General features: G+C 36.6%; 2 protein-coding genes across 5 annotated transcripts in view; both read left to right on the forward strand.

Annotated features, from left to right (window-relative positions):
* LOC143198986 (uncharacterized) overlaps positions 1-3,167 on the forward strand; it is a 55,500-nt gene extending 52,333 nt beyond the window's left edge. Inside the window, exon 4 of the mRNA XM_076408695.1 lies at positions 1,698-3,167. Within this exon, the coding sequence (XP_076264810.1) occupies positions 2,629-2,937 (309 nt within the window). The 5' untranslated portion in view covers positions 1,698-2,628 and the 3' untranslated portion in view covers positions 2,938-3,167. The remainder of the gene's footprint in view (positions 1-1,697) is intronic.
* The window catches only part of pan (transcription factor pangolin), a 340,467-nt gene that overhangs the window by 268,551 nt on the left and 55,534 nt on the right, over positions 1-16,382 (forward strand). The window lies entirely within an intron of this gene.

Here is a 16,382-nt window from a genome sequence, read left to right on the forward strand (position 1 = left end):
TTTGGTCAATTTATTTGCTTGTATTCTTAATAAGAAAAATTTATCAATCCTATTAATGAGGATATGCACAAAAAGGTGTTATCAGAGAAATGGCGTTAAACCAAATGGAGAAGTATTCGGTCCGTAGATTAGTTTTAACCGTTTTTTTTAAAGCTTTATTGTGGAAAACCGGTACAATTTATTGTATTCAAGGTGTTGTTCATCAATAGCCGCTACTTTTTCCCATCTTTCAGACAATTTATGGATTCTATCTTGAAAGAACAATGTATCTTTTGAGGGTACGCGTTGCTCAGTCACGTTACGACTCATATGTCGGAACAAGTAGTAGTCAGAAGAAGGAAGGTTTGGAGAATACGGTGGGTGGGGTAGCACTTTCCATTTTAATGTTTCCAAGTATGTTTTCACCAGTTTTGCAACATGTAGTCGAGCGTTGGCATGCTGAAGAGTACCATTTTTGTGTCTTTGGTCATATCCGGCCATTTTTCGCTCGGCTTAAATGTATATATTGTAGTCAGTAACAGCTCATAGTTTACTACACCAAGCTGATCCCTCTAAATACTGGTCTTGGAGCTATATGAATATCTGCCGTAATTGTTGATGAATGACCGTGTGCATTTGGCATTTCACACTTAACCAAACGTCATTCAATATCTCTTGGCCTGAATTCGTGCCGATTGCAAATGGTTTCTTGTGTTACTCACAATAATTCTGCGTATTGTTCTTGCGTTTCACATGGATCATCGAGCATCAAAAGTTCATGAATAAAGTAGAAAACGAAATCATATCAGTGTTGAATAATATAAAAAATTAATAAAGGAGAAAAACAGATCTATTAAAGACACAATGGGAAACAATCGGTCAGATCAAAGCAATACGCAACGATACGTATTAGGCAACCAATCGGCAAAAATGAAAACGAAATCGAATTGAGCGTAAACGCCGCGAGAGTGTCGCGGCATTTATAATCGACGAAAAGCGGAAATGAACGTTTTCCGGGTGACTAAAACGACCCGAAATTATTTTATTTAATATCGAATTATATTTTAATGAAAACGCCACTTCGGTGGCCGTGTTTACCATTGTTGCGAGTCGTATTATTATTACCGATAGCCGCCCTAATGGGCCGATTTATAATAAAACGAATTATCGTCATTATAGCGTATCGTGCGCGTCAACAATGAAATGAAGATCTCGCTCGTTATTGTTATGATTATGTTATCGATCTCGTTATTTGTTATGATTTTAACGGCGTCCCTGGTTCGAGTCCTACCTATTCTACTCATTGGCTTCCATTTAATGTAGCATTTATTTTATTTGCTTTCTGTTATTTGTTTGTATTTGTTATTTATCGACATTATAAATACCATTAAAGACTCTATTACTCTAATTTAAATTAATGAATACTTTATTATTAAAAATACTTTAATTGTTATGTATTATAGCAATTTATTTTTTATGATATTTCTATTGCTTTGCCTAGTACAACCACGGAGTTGAACAGCTTAAGTCCACACTGGTTTCAAGAACTTGCTTGCTTGTTTGCTTGTAAAGCAAGAACTTATTGTATACTGACAGGGTTGAACATCTAACCAATAAGCGGTACATCTTTTGTATCTCAGCTTGAGAGTTCTTCACATTTTTTGTAACACGTGGATTCCACTTTAGTTTAACATCAAGGTTCATGCCAAAATATTTAGCTGCATCACTTATATATGACTAAAATTTTCGACTAGAGAGAAGTATTTTAATATTATGCCTTAAACCCTTATCCCAAACTTTATATGACAAAACTGTTACATTAGATCCGTACTCCCCTACGGATCTAATGTCTACTTCAAGTTTGTTATACCTAACCAGGTGAAACGGCTTCAAGTTTTCCAAAGTAAGCTCCTCGGGAGAATCTTAAACGACGCTCCATGGTTTGTCAGAAATAATCAAATTCATAAGGAAACTGACACTCCAGAAATCAAGCACTTTATATCTCAATCATTCCACAAACAACAATTCAGTTCAAGTTCTGAAAACGCGCTTGTTCGCGAGCTGGTCGACATGCTGGGACATGCTTAGCGCCACGTCACCGCTAACCTCCCCCTTTTCCAGGCTTTCGTCGCTGCAGTCATAACTTTTGTCCCCATACGACAGTATCTAGTCGTGTGTTACCTCAAGTTAGCGAATCAATAGAATCTCCGGGTCTTCGTGCCCGATCAGCGGGTGCCATATCCCCAAATTTAATGCAGTAGCAGTAGCGATGCACAGGGGTCAACTGTGAGGCAGTTTCGGTTTAGTGTATTGGTAAGCCTAGAGGCAGTCCCACATAACCCGGTCCAACTTGTCGCTCCAGGGCAAGTCTCCGCGACCAGGTATGCGTCGTGCATTCCACCGCCTAGTTTTAGTCCAGAGCAAAAAAAATTGGATATTCAACTGTGTATATATAAATATATACTGTATATATGAAATGTACTTACAGGTACAATTGAAAACCTTTTACCAAACATAACCTGTTGTAGAAACTGCCTAATAAACATTCTCAAATTCATCATTTCGAACGATAAGCCGAAAATTGTTCCATGAATATGCACCCGCTTCTTGAAAATACGAAATTTCCGCGGAAAATTGGAAGCGGTACGGATGGAGAGCATCATCGTCGCCTCCTGCGCCCCGTCGCCCATCTCGCCGGCTCGCCTTCCGAATTACCTAATTTCGCAGCTCATCTGGACGCCTCTCGTTCGACGCCGGCGTCGCGACGCTCGGTCCTTCGCCAATTTGCATTTTAAACGAGCCGACCCTGGTGCCGATTCGCTTTCAGGGGGAGAGAAAGCGCGCCAGCGCCCTCTGCAACTTTTAATAAAGCCGTTCCACGGATCGGACCGTAGTCCTCCCCCAAAATTGGGAATACTAATTTCCCTGCCTTTTCAGACGCAGGAAGAATCCTATTAATAGCGTTGAGTAATATTTCCGGTCATTTGTTCTAATTATAGTTTTTGCCATTGCTTATTTAGTCTAATATTAATGGTCCATAGATAATATAGACCCAGCGACAAAACTTTAGCACACCACACATTCTTCATTACAACTTTTAATAAAAATAAATTTCTTGCTTTTGGATTCTACGATTAAAAACAGTTAGTCATGGTATTCGTGTAAACATTCGGCAAAAAACAAAGAAACAACTATGTTTATTTATAAGTTGCGCGTACAATCGTGCCGCTCAAACGATGTGACAAAACTATAACACAGTTGAGTAACAAAAAAAAACAACTGATTTTTAGCAACTCAACAGTTTTATAATAAGTCTCTTCGGCAACGTTTTGTGTAGGTTTTTAACAATACAGTTCAGCACCTAATTTTTAAACATCCGAATTACTTGGACATTGAAATCGCTAGCACAGTCCCACAGCTGAACTTCATATCTCCGCACTGGTATCATTACCTGATGCTATACAATATGGTTGTTGTAGGTGCAGTTTGTTCTGTCAAGAAACCAATCCATTTTCCTGAACTTGATGTTGTGTTCATCGCGCTTCTTTTTTATATTTTGCATTCATCCTTCCGCCTAAGCCTGACATTCAGGGTCATGCCATGTCGTTGGTAGAAGGATTACTCTAAAATATAACAAATAAAAATAACATATTTACCTCTGGCAACCTAATGTATTTCAGATGTTACAGGAAACCATAATTTAATGTTATTTTAATCAAAGCAAAAGCATAACGTCTTTATATTTCTTTGATTTGATTTCGTATTGTAAACCTTCAATAGCAATGCACGTCCCTTCCTTTTGTGCGACAAAATACAAATGAAATTTTAAAATAATTAAATTTTTTATGTTTACTATAGCACAATCGTACAGATTATGTTTGTAGTTTTTTTTTTGTATATATTCTGCTGGAAATAACGAGTCCAAATGATAAAATACGATCCGAAAATAATAAATATACAAGACTACAGTTTTTGTATTCGTTAAAATGTAAATAAAAACTCGAATGTGCTTTGTTATGGGATCTGTTTTTTTAAACAGTGCTTGAAATCACTATAAAATCTAAAACGACTTCTATTTTTTTTTATGTTAAAGTTATTACTAAAAATAACCTGATAAAAAACTATTTAATTATACTTTTCTAGATCAAAAAAAAACTATTGTCATTTTTAGGGTTGATACTTACATCTATTTATCGAGAATAGCATTATTAAAAGGTTCGTAGCAAAGGGGTGGGCTTTTAAGCGTAGGCAAATTAATGCTTTTAAAAGACGAAAGCCCCGACGGGATTCTAATCATTGCTCGATCTCGATTACGGCGATTGCGTTGCACCCCTCCTGTCCCCACTATATGTTTTTGTCCTGTCGATCGAACGATTTTTATCGTATATCTCGAAATGTAGTCATTATGTACGTTTTAATTTCGAATAAGAACGGGGAAATATTTGGGTGTAACGCCATACCATCGAGATAAATCCGATCAGGTTTGGACAGATGTCGACGGATAATAAAATGTTCCCTCTGATTAAAATCGGAGATAGATGGAATCAGCTAATGGCACTGTGACAGCACGCGTAATATTAATGCACGAAGAGGGGAAGTGTGTAGATTACATACATTTTTACAAAGATATTTATCGTAGTATTTTTTTAAAACTAATCATAAAGCATGCTGTAACTTATATCAAATTATATTCATTCAATGTTCTATTCTATTATTTAACACACAGTTTCCTTTTTGTCATAGGACGAGACGTCACTTGATATTTAACTTTAAAATAAGATATTAAGGTAATAAGAATTAAAATAAGGTAACAGACTTGAAAAATTATTTTATTTATAAACCATTGCGCCAATCTTGCAAAAGAAAATACTAAAATACTTTTATTACAATTTTATTTATTTGCTTTCATTATAACAAAAGAAAAGAATTATTCTCACATCGTTCTTTGTGAACGTCTCCAAATATTTTCCAAGCCGAAAGCTTTAAGAATCTGTCCTTAAGAGGATTTTCCAAAATGTGAATTATTTTCGGACCTGTAGCTGAAAATTGATATTGAAGATATATTGATAAATATAAATGTTGTTATGTGTAAAAATAAAAGAAAAATATTCAGCTACAATGTATTCTAATATAAAACAAAAACATACATCGTAAAAGCTTTCGTTATCGCCTCTTAAACAAAATACTGGCAGTACCAGTAGAGTTTTTCACCAGTAGATCACCAGTAACGTAGTCAATTTTAAATAGAAAATAATTACAATTTGTTTTTAAGCCATAAGTTCGTTAATAAAATTGAAATAATCCGCCCTCCATTTCGAACGTAAATTAATCTGGATAAACTCGAAAAGTGAAACCACTAAAGTCGTCAGAGAGAAAAGGGATCTTTATCGATATATGTTCTAAGTTTATGTCAAAACAAAGTTATTTCTAATCCTTGACTCATAATTTCTTGGTTTATGATTCTCCTTTTGTTATCTTTATTTCTAAGATCTAAGTTATCGTTAAAATAATGTTATTGTCATTATCAGTTTCTTCTAGCGTCTTAGGACCTCTCCTGTATCTGCTCTACACTGCTGACATTCCAACAACAAAGTGCAAGTGGCAGTCAACAAAATCTACAAATGGACAAAAGATTGGAAAATTCAACTTAATAGCTCCAAATCTGTCCACGTTAATTTTGCATTAAGGCGAAATAATAAAAACTTAATTATATCACTCAATGGAAGCCCGATTCCTCAAGCAGAACCAGCAAAATACCTTGGAATCCATCTTGACGGTAGATTAAATTGGAAGCATCACGTTAGACAAGAAGCAAAACACATTAGAACCAAAATAAAACAACTATACTGGTTAGTCGGAAGATACTCTCAACTTGATCTAAAATCAAAGAGGTTGATCTATAATACAATTATAAAGCTAATTTGGACCTATGGTGTGCAAATATGGGGTTGCACTAAAAATTCAAATCAGTTAGTCATACAGCGCTGTCAAAACAAGATTCTTCGATTGATTACCAATGCCTATCGCTATGTAACCAATGAAGAACTGCACGATGACCTGGAAATCAAATGGATTTGCGAAGTTGTGCAGGATTTCGCCTTGAAACACGAAAGAAGATTACTAAATCATTCTAACGTGGAAGCAATACAACTGCTGGACAGCGCGCAGGATGTCAGGAGATTGAAACGAACAAAACCATACGAACTTGTGTGAACATTTAGTGTGTATTATTAGTGTAAACTATAGCTATAAGTTAATAATTAATAAATAATTGCAATTTTATAATTGAGGAATACATACTGATGTATTTTCTCGCACTCGTATTGCTTGCTAATTAATCTAAGCACATAAGAAAAGTAGTAATAAATTAATTTATAATTAAGATTGTACTAAGCGTATCTAATAAAGATGTTATAAAAAAATTATCAGTTTTAATTTCAGTTGTATAGCTGTAAACAAGCGAACAATGCATGTCCCAAAATAAGATATTGTATGATGCTTTTAAAGCGGAAACCGGGTCGGGAGTAATGGAAAAGCTCCTCCTCAGCCCACCGGTTATTGTTTTACATTAAATTTTTTCCCTTGCCGAGTCCATAAAAATGCAACCACGATCTGTTCGGGAACAATGACGCGAGGGGGTCTCGGCGAACTATGTGGGGAATAGGGGGGAGCATACTATCCTGCTAACCCTTCTCTTGTAACAAAACGCTTTTCCGTCAGTGAGCGGGCATTGTTTTTATGTCGTAGACGCCATACCACCACAACGACAAAAACATCAACGTGCTGCTGACAGATTCGACGTGCAATTTTAATTGAAAAACGATCAGTAGCGTAGCCAGAAGAAGTTGATACAAAATCTATTATAGTTATGTTCTAAAGCGTACGTTAGCGAGAAGATAGTATTGATTACAAAACAAAATGCTTTACAAATGTTTTGGAATTTTCTTTGTATTCTATTACTTAGCGTTGAGAACTATCGACTGTTTAGTAATTGACTAGTTTCATTCAATTGATTTTTAACCTTCTAGATTTTCCGTTTAAATATCAATTCTCTGATCGACACTGTTGTCAAATCTTTCAAAAATTCTTCAAAACGTTAGTGTTAAAGGTTACAAACCGACAAACGTTGTAAACCAAATGTCGCCTAACATTATAAGCTGATGACATACATTGGCTGTTTTATTGAATAATAACCTAATAGTTAAACCTAATTTTATTAACGTTTTTGTAACTGTATTAAAATATAACATAATAAATATATGATGCTCTAAAAACGTCTTTGCCGATATTAAATAGTTTTTAAAACATCACAAATAAGATGTTTATCAAACCAATGCAGTACGTTAAAAGTTTAGAAACAGGAAGGAAACGGCAATCATAAAAGTCAATATTATGCGACGACAGCAACTCCGAGGGCCTCCCGTTTAGGCAACTCAAATATTTCCCGTCCGTAATCGAAAGTTCGGCGCGAAAAACATACATACTTTGCGGCGGAAGAGATCAACAGAAAAAAAGGAGTGGGGGGAGGAAGGAACGAGGCGGCTTCTTGGGAACGGGCCCCGCGTCAAATGGCCCATGCGGAAAGTTTATTCGGAGTTAAGGAGAATCGGCGGCCAGATCAAAGCCGAACGCGCGATAACTCGATCTACACATGGGCGGGCCCGGAGCGGCCTCATCGACCGGACTCATTGGTCCGGACTGTGCGGACAGGCGCACGCCATCGCATACAGACGCGAGCCGGCTCGCTTTTTTCCCCGTCTTTTTTCCCTCTGGTTCTTTCCGTCGGAATGGACGCCTAAAACCGAAAACGTCTCGACCGATGCTGTCTTGTGTCGATCGTTTTTACCCTTTAACTTCGTTTTTTTTACCTAATACAAAGACTTAATTGATTCTTTCCTTTCTTTTACAATATTTTTTGTTATGTAACTTTTTACTTTAATTTTAAGTTGAGAACTTACTGAAAGAAAATGGAAACATTTATTTATTCAAAGTATTGGCAGTAGAGAAAGTCGAATTGTGGTTGAAAACATGGCGTATCAAAGCCAATGAAACAAAACTACCCATGTAACATTCATTCTTTGTAGACAGGCTTGTCCCCCAGTAAAAATGAATAATTATGAACTCCCTCAAGCAAACAGTGTAAAATATCTGGGAATGCAAACAGCTTGGGTTTAAACTAAACCGAACGTACTGATCAATAGGGTGTAAATCGAAAATTTCTTTATAACAAGTTGTGTAAGTTAATACTTAACCCCATTTGGATCTATGGTGTTGAACGTCTCCATCAAACTAATTCAGCACGATATTCCCTTAAAACCCATAACGAGTGTTATTGAAAGTGTTAGTGCAAGGTACTCTGAAATAATTGGTGAATCCAAATGCACTCGCCAAACAGTTAAATGTACTCGATGACAGTGAAGCGCATACTATCATATGAACTGATTAATAGACACATAGAGGGAGATATAGAGAATAGGCAAGGTTAGGAATCGATCTTCTCGGATCCATATATAACCAACCATCGCCGATTTTCTTTTGTTCTTATCTCTGTAAACTCTGTTAATGCTATAACGTTATCTTAAAAAGAGGCCGCTGAAAATAACAAACCAAGTTTTTCAGCCAGAATGGTAGCTGGCACTGCGATAGGATTTTTTTTGTATATTTTACAAATTATTACAACGAAATCAATAGGATGTTATTGTAGTATTTGTTTTTTCTTCAAATTATTCCATCCAAATAAAAAGCCAATGTTCGGGCATTAAGAATATATGTATATAGAATTATCGAATAAAAATCTTAATGTATACATCTTTTGAGGGCACCAAGGACAAGCCTTTCGGGTCAAAAGGTAATGTAACGTCAGTTAAAAATAAGAAGTATCCCGAAAAAAGGCTTCTTTGATCGCTCCCGTTCGCACACTTCGACGGTTAGGTCGTCTCCTTTCCGCCAAAGCGTCCCGGCCCTTTGATGGCGTGCCAGAGAGAATTCGGGAGCACAGCTACGACACCATCCGAGTGGATTAAGACTCTTTCGTTTAGGCTAGGGGCCCTTTCGCGAATAAACGGTTTATTATGCAGAACATTTGCCACTCGGTCGTGTATAATGTTTTTAGCCTCGGCCGTAAATAGAATCACACGGCTAAAATATATTCCGTCGTCAAAAATAGATTTCAACTTCAATATTCAAATTTTCACAATTTTTTTTTGTAGCAAGCTGAATCTTGAATCCGTTATTTCATAGTAATGTAACTTCTAGTGATTCCAATGCCATACAATTATATATAGGATACGTTTACAGGGGATAGACAAAATAATATGTACACCAAGTATTATACATTTTGTTGCATATTGATTGAACACTTGATTGGAAGAATGTGATATGGTCATATATAAGCGACCGACCAAGCTGAAGATGCTAAATATCTTAATATGCATCTAGACCAATGTTTCACACAGATATTAAAGTTTTATTTCCGTTGAGTTTTAAAAGTTAATCCTAATAGTAAATTAGGATGTTCGGCTATTATATTTCGGATTTTGTATATATTCGTACTATTTCTTGAAAACTAGTCAGTCAGCATCATTTAAATATTGATACTGTTTGTTTCTACATATTTGCAGTATCGCCAATACGTAACATAAAAAGCTGGAGTGAGTATTCTGTTGAATTCCTTAAACTGTTAACTATAGCCGCACTTGATTCATTTAATATCAATTGTTTTACGTCCCAATAAGTTATTTCAAAGTTTCTTTAACATATCTCCAAGACTTTTCTTGATTTATTCATCTTTAGGTATTAGTTTGACTAGAACACATTAAGTATTTTACGAGCTTTTTTGTCACATTTTCAATCAAAGTGTTAGATAATTAAAAAGATTTAAAAGGGTTTCCACCTCTTTGATGCCCAATAATATTGCCTGAGAATTTGTCAAAAAAAACTGGTACTTGTTGACCTTGTTGACCAGGCAACATTGCCATGTGCTGGCATACATTTCGGTGACATGTATTAGCTGTTTTATTGGATGTACTATACTCAAGTTTTCACAATAAATGAATAAACATAATACCCGAAAACCTATATAGTACCTCTTCGTATTTACTTTTTATTTGAGACACCCGATCCATCGAAAGCTCATGAGGAAGAAACGGATCCATCGACAGAAAAAAGTGGGATAATAAACGGAAAACAAAAACAAAATCGACACCAGTACGGGAAAAAGTAATTAGACGAGAATATCGCACGCGCGCTGCGATACCACGCGACCGTATCAACGTAAGCTGAAGCCGGGAACCGTATTATGAATCTCAATTATATCGGGAAACAACATATAGAAGGCGAGCCCATATTTCAATATCAAAGGGCCGAACGCTGTTGCTGGCGCAGGACCGAACTAGCGTAGGTCCCTCGAGGAGAGGGGTGGGGGGAATCGACGGTGGTAAGGGTGCATGTGAATATGACGTTTCCGTTTGATCTTTCCCCAAAAAAAAATTGGGTAAAGGAAGGGGGGGGGTTGTGTCGTGAACGAAAATTCCTTTTTTTACATTTTTTGTTGAATTATTCGAAATTGTTTTATCTGTATTTTTGTCAATACGTACACGCGAAGGTGTTCAATAAGTTCACGCAACGATAATGGATTTACCGCAGAAATGATTTTGTTTTCAAATATAATTTCCTTCAGTTTCAATGTGGTCCATTTTATGGATTTGTAGCGATGTATGATTTGAATTTCACGAGTTCAGTCATCATAATCATCATCATCATCAATCCATAACTGATGTTTGGGTGGAGTGTCTTCTGCTTATGTTCGAACATTATTCACTAAATCTTGCCACAGTTGGCTGTCGGCTACAGTTGTTCTAGCCTTGGACAATACTAGTCTCCGATTCAGACCACTTATTATGATCCTGATCCATGTATTTTTCAGTTGGAAGTCAGTTACAGTTGTTCTTATATGTTCCTCAACAGTGTAGAAAGAAAAATATGTAGAAAGTTTAAAGACTTTATCCCTACCAGACCGTAGCAATCCAAGTTGAAAGGATTGGAAAGGTAAATATTCGAAAAAGACCTATTTTACTTATAGAACTTCATATTTAACAAAAACAACAAAAAACAAAACTAATTTCGTCGATACACTGTTGCCACGTGTGAATCCCATTTCATGTCAGATGGGACTAAGCAACATTTAGTGCCATAAAAGTCAGATTGAAAGCTTTTGGCATACCGTCGTTAGTTGATCAGATATTTGTTAGTGACTATACATATTCCGTATAGAAGGATGATAGTTTCTCCTAGACTTTTTGACCTGTCATGCAAGGAAACCGTAATTGTGTAGTTTTAATAAATGTTTGCTTCTAAACAATAGGACTAAGTATTAAACACAATTTTGAAAATGAATCACTGGTATACTATCAGTAAAAAAATTAAAAAATTATTAAAATGTCTTACTTTAAGGCTTACTTTAAATTTTTGGAGATAACAAATGGCTATTCTCATTTGTTTTTTTTTTTCAAATAAGTATCGTATAAGTGAAAACAAATCAGTTACAACTGCGGAACTGACAATCGTTTGTCAATATTGTAAGTACTAAAATGTAGGAAAATGAATTAAATGAATTTGAAATAAAAATGCTTTTGACTGTTCTGTTTCTGTTCTTGATTAATTCTGTTTCTGAGTGTTTTTTTATTCTTAACTCCTGAACATTTCATTGTTTTTGTTCTTAACTGATTGTGTTTCAGACTATTTCTTTCTGTTATTAATTCTAATTCTGTCTATTTCTTTTAGTTCTTAATTCTGATTCACACACACACAGTGAACATTGTGAATGCATCGTGTTTTATCGCCGCAGCTGTTCCCTTGGCAGTTAAATGGCCTATTAAGTATACAAAAGAACTCTATAGTCCGTTGAATAAAACAGTGAACTAAAGTCATCTAAATCTATCAACTTTAAGTTTTAGTTAATTTTGGCTTTGATATATAACAATGAAACCAAAATAACGTCATCAATTAAAATCTATTTTCATATTACAGTACATCTAACGCATATATTATGTCGTTCCTGTTCGAACAAACTGGTTAGAGACGCAGTCTTTTTCTGGCTGTAACTATCTAATAATCAGAATAATAATAAGCAGCAATATGAATTGTATTAAAACAGGCAAAGAGTCAAAATACGGTTTATAATCTGTAATTATTATATGTAATGGTTTGCACAATGTTGTAGACATTTGACAACAAGGCGAATTTTGTAGGCTGATTCGGTGACGTGTTTGAACGTTTCAGGCAGCATTGTATCTCTTTCTAACTAGAATAACATGAGAAAGACAGTATTGTCTGATTTTTAATCCAATTATGACAAATTGCGACAGGCAATATTTTCGACATCGTGATGACGTTAGTTCACTGTTATTTTGAATAGAATATAGAATAAGTATAATTGGAGTATTACTAAGTAATCATATGACCCTTATATAATTGCATCTGTACAGGTATAGTGCAATTAGAATTAGCGTGAAAAACATTTTGATTCAGAGTGTTCGCTTGTCTTTTGCCGAGGCAACTGTGAACGGATCCCGTCGTACGTGGGGTAAATAAATAGCCGGCCATAATTAACCAGAACCGAGCCTGATAACGGGCAGGGATTCGAATTCCGGACGAAAACACGGACGGATAATCGGCCGCATGAATAAACAAGAGCCGGTAACAGGAAACGCGATTGCGGACCGAAAAGGACATCGCAAACGGAGACGGGCAAATAAATCCGCGCCGAATGTTTATTCATAAATGCAACGGGACCATATTTAACCGGCTTTGGTTCTGGATTTACGCCCGACGACGCCCGGCTACGTGTCGTACCGTCGTCCCTCGGGAGAATACGATTAGTCGGCCGCAATCACGAAAGTGCGCATCTTTCCGCCGTGATTACGCTGATGCTCGCTACAGTGACCCGGTGCTCTGATTTCAAATTCAAAAGTGTGTCATTTAAATAAAACAATAAGAAACAATTATTTATTATTCATCTAAGGTCTGCTAATCTCCTATCAGTTCAATTTCCACTTCGGGAGACAGGTTCCACATCAAAACCTCACCAATCGTGATCATCCCGTGACTTTTTTTGGCGACTAACCTACAACTTACCGTAAATTGAAAAGTCCCCGGCCTGACACATAGATGGCGCTATTAAAATTAAATCCGTTTTTAATGTTTTTAGTTAGCCCTAACCGTCAAAAGAGCTGTCGGATCATTAGTTTGTGAATTATAGCATTTTGAGTGAAGCAACTTTTGTTATTGTGAAACAAATGAATAACAAGGAATTTCGAGTGTTGATAAAATATTGCGTTTTGAAGGGAAAAAATACAGTTGTTGGCTTGATGTCGAGTTTCCGGACACTGCCCCAGGAAAATTAACCATCAAGGATTGGTATGCTAAGTTTAGATAGTGTGAAATAAGCACCAAAGACGGTAAACTCAGTGGACGTCCAAAAGATGTTGTTGCCGATGAAAACATTAAAAAATCCACAAAATGATTTTGAATGATTATCATTCACGAATATTTCGGTATGAGAAAATTTTGTGCAAAGTGGGTGGCGCGCGAGCTCACTTTGAACAAAAACAACGACGAGTTGATGATTCGGAGCAGTGTTTGAAGATGATCAAGCGTAATAAACCCGAGTTTTTGTGTCGATATGTGACAATGGATGAAACATAACTCTATCATTTTACCCCGAAGTCCAATCGACAGTCATCCGAGTGGACTGCACACAATGAACCCGCTCCAAAGCGTGGAAAAATAGTCGGCTTGGCAAGGTTATGGCGCCTGTATTTTGGGATGCGCATGGAATAATTTTCATTGACTACTTTGAAAAAGGAAGGGCCATCAGCAGCGACTATTTCATAGCGCTGTTGGATCGTTTGACGTACAAAATCCCCGAAAAACGGCCACATTTCAAGAAAAAGAAATTGCTGCTTCACCAAGACAATACATCTTGTCACAAGTCAGTGAAAACGGTGGCAAAAGTCCATCCACCCACCATATTGTTCTCAGATCTCAAAAGAATGCTCGCTGAGAAGAAATTTTCGTCGAATGAAGAGGTGATCCCCGAAACTGAGGCCTTTTTGAAGCAAAGGACAAATAGTACTACAAAAATGGTAGCGAAAAGTTGGAGGGTCGCTATAATCAGTGTATCACTGTATATTAAGTTAATATAATTAATATACATAAATATATTAATATATTAAGTCAGTTATATTCTAAAGTTTGATTTGTTTAGAACTAGTTTTAATATCAAAAAATGTCCCCAACAAAAGAATTAATGATATAAATTTAAAAGAATCAATGATAACATAAGGATATGGAATTTAGAGAACATTAAATAAGTAACCCACAAAGGCCGACTTAATGTTTCAACGATTGTTGATTTGATTATGTTAAAGCAGTCACGATGGCAATGTATAAAGGCGCTGCAATGTTCTATGAGTTATGTTGTCAGTTATATACTGAAGAATAATTTAATTGGAACTGGTTTTAATTTAAAAAAAGTTCCCAACAATGCCGTAGTTAATATTCCCTTTATTGTGGCATATTCAGTATTCTCCCGTTGCCGTTGTTCTTTTATTATTCGGTGGCGTTATTTTTTCTGGTACCCGCCGGTTTCGTCTCTAAACGCTGGCTGCTGCTGCTGATGCTTTCGCAGCCCTTTTCCAGAACAATACGTTTCCGCCCGAAATTTGACGTTTCCGCTAGATTAAACCCTTCTGTCTCCGGCGGCCTTTTCCCTTCATCTGCCTCGCTCGACCTCCGCCGCCCGCCTCCCCATCTCGTCGTTCACTCCGTCTCTCTCCCGGGTTTTTTTTTGTCCGGAGCATGTAATGAGTTGTTGACTGATTAAAAAAACAATTACCTCGGACGTGAACGCGCCCGCCCGCTCGCAGGCCCCGTGAATTTTTAATCGTTTTCGGGATTAGTCCTCTCCAGCTTTACATAATCTTCTACCCGGCATGGCAGTCCCGTTCTCGTCCGTCGACCGTTCTCCCGCGCCGCCGCCGCCGCCTCTCATTGCCTCCCCCGCGGGCTACGATCATGCGCCTTTGCCCCCCGCCCTCCCCCCGCGGATTTCCCCCAGCCGCCAGTCGTCGTCATAGTAACGGTTGTGCGCCTCGGGTCGTCTATGGAAATGAGGAAAGTGCAGCCTGTCGGAATGCGCGCGTATGTGTGCGTGTGTGTGTACATAGGGGAGAGCAGGTAGAGATTTTCTTGTCGTTATGCCGGCGTTAGTTGCAGAAAAATCCAACGATTACCTCCGCAATTAATGTCGCGTTATAATGAGATATTTTCGACCGAGGGCTGGCGAAGATGACATTCAGTGGTTGCGGTTTAACTTCCAGATTTTTTACGTATTTCCTATAAAATCCAATTTTTGGTTTATGAAATCTGGATAACATTTCGCACAAAATCGGACTTAATTGATACTATCTAGGTGCCATTCATTTGGAAGATAATCTTTTACCAATTTTTGATTCTCTTCCTTTTGTTTAATATTTATTACGTAGGAATCTAAAGGAAGTAAAATATACGTATGGTGGGTCAATTTTTGTTTTTGAAAGAAATAATTTTCAGAAACATTTATTTGTACCTACAAGGGAACTAGTAATGTTTAAGTTTATATATATATATATATATATATATATATATTATATAAGGCAAAATGTCGGTTCACTTCGAAAATCCATTGATTTTGAGACCATCGTGCTTCTAACTTCGTTGGTTACGTAGCCATGAACATTGCTAATTAATTGTACAACTTTGTTTTAGCTGCGTTGGTTTACTAATTTAATGTTTTGGGGCAACCTCCTATTTGCACCCCATAGATCCAAATTGGCTTTACGATACAGAGGTATTTAATAAGATATAATTAAGTCCGTTTATAGATTTTGTTGACTGCCACTTGTACTTTTTTTAAGGCCTTAGGCAGTATGTTTTACCATATTAACTGTGTTATGGGCAAATGTTGCAAGGTATATTTGTTCTATTGTTGGGATATCAGCAATGTAGGGCAGATACAGGTGTGGTTCCAAGATATTACCCTGAGTAACTCAAGCCGAAATAGGTTGAAATATTGAGAATGTTTCTTTACGCGAAACTACGTAAAGATATGATCCCAATGGCCTACCCGATGAAAAAAAGTATGTTATAATAGTTATTCTAGGGGAACCAACAGACGTTGTCTTGCCTAAATATTGGCTTTTTGTTTGTTGACAATGAAACAAATACTATAGAACGGTCACAATAACACTCTTGATTTATTAATTAATAAATAAACTATTATTTTTTAAATAGTATATCGTTATTTTAATAGCCATCGCCCTCGTTAACTTACCAGATATAAATAATCAAACAAATGATGTTTT

Source organism: Rhynchophorus ferrugineus, unplaced genomic scaffold (genome assembly GCF_030347505.1).
Source record: "Rhynchophorus ferrugineus isolate W39M unplaced genomic scaffold, kcgeb_rfMv2 rfM6, whole genome shotgun sequence".
In the NCBI taxonomy this organism is placed as follows: domain Eukaryota; kingdom Metazoa; phylum Arthropoda; class Insecta; order Coleoptera; family Curculionidae; genus Rhynchophorus; species Rhynchophorus ferrugineus.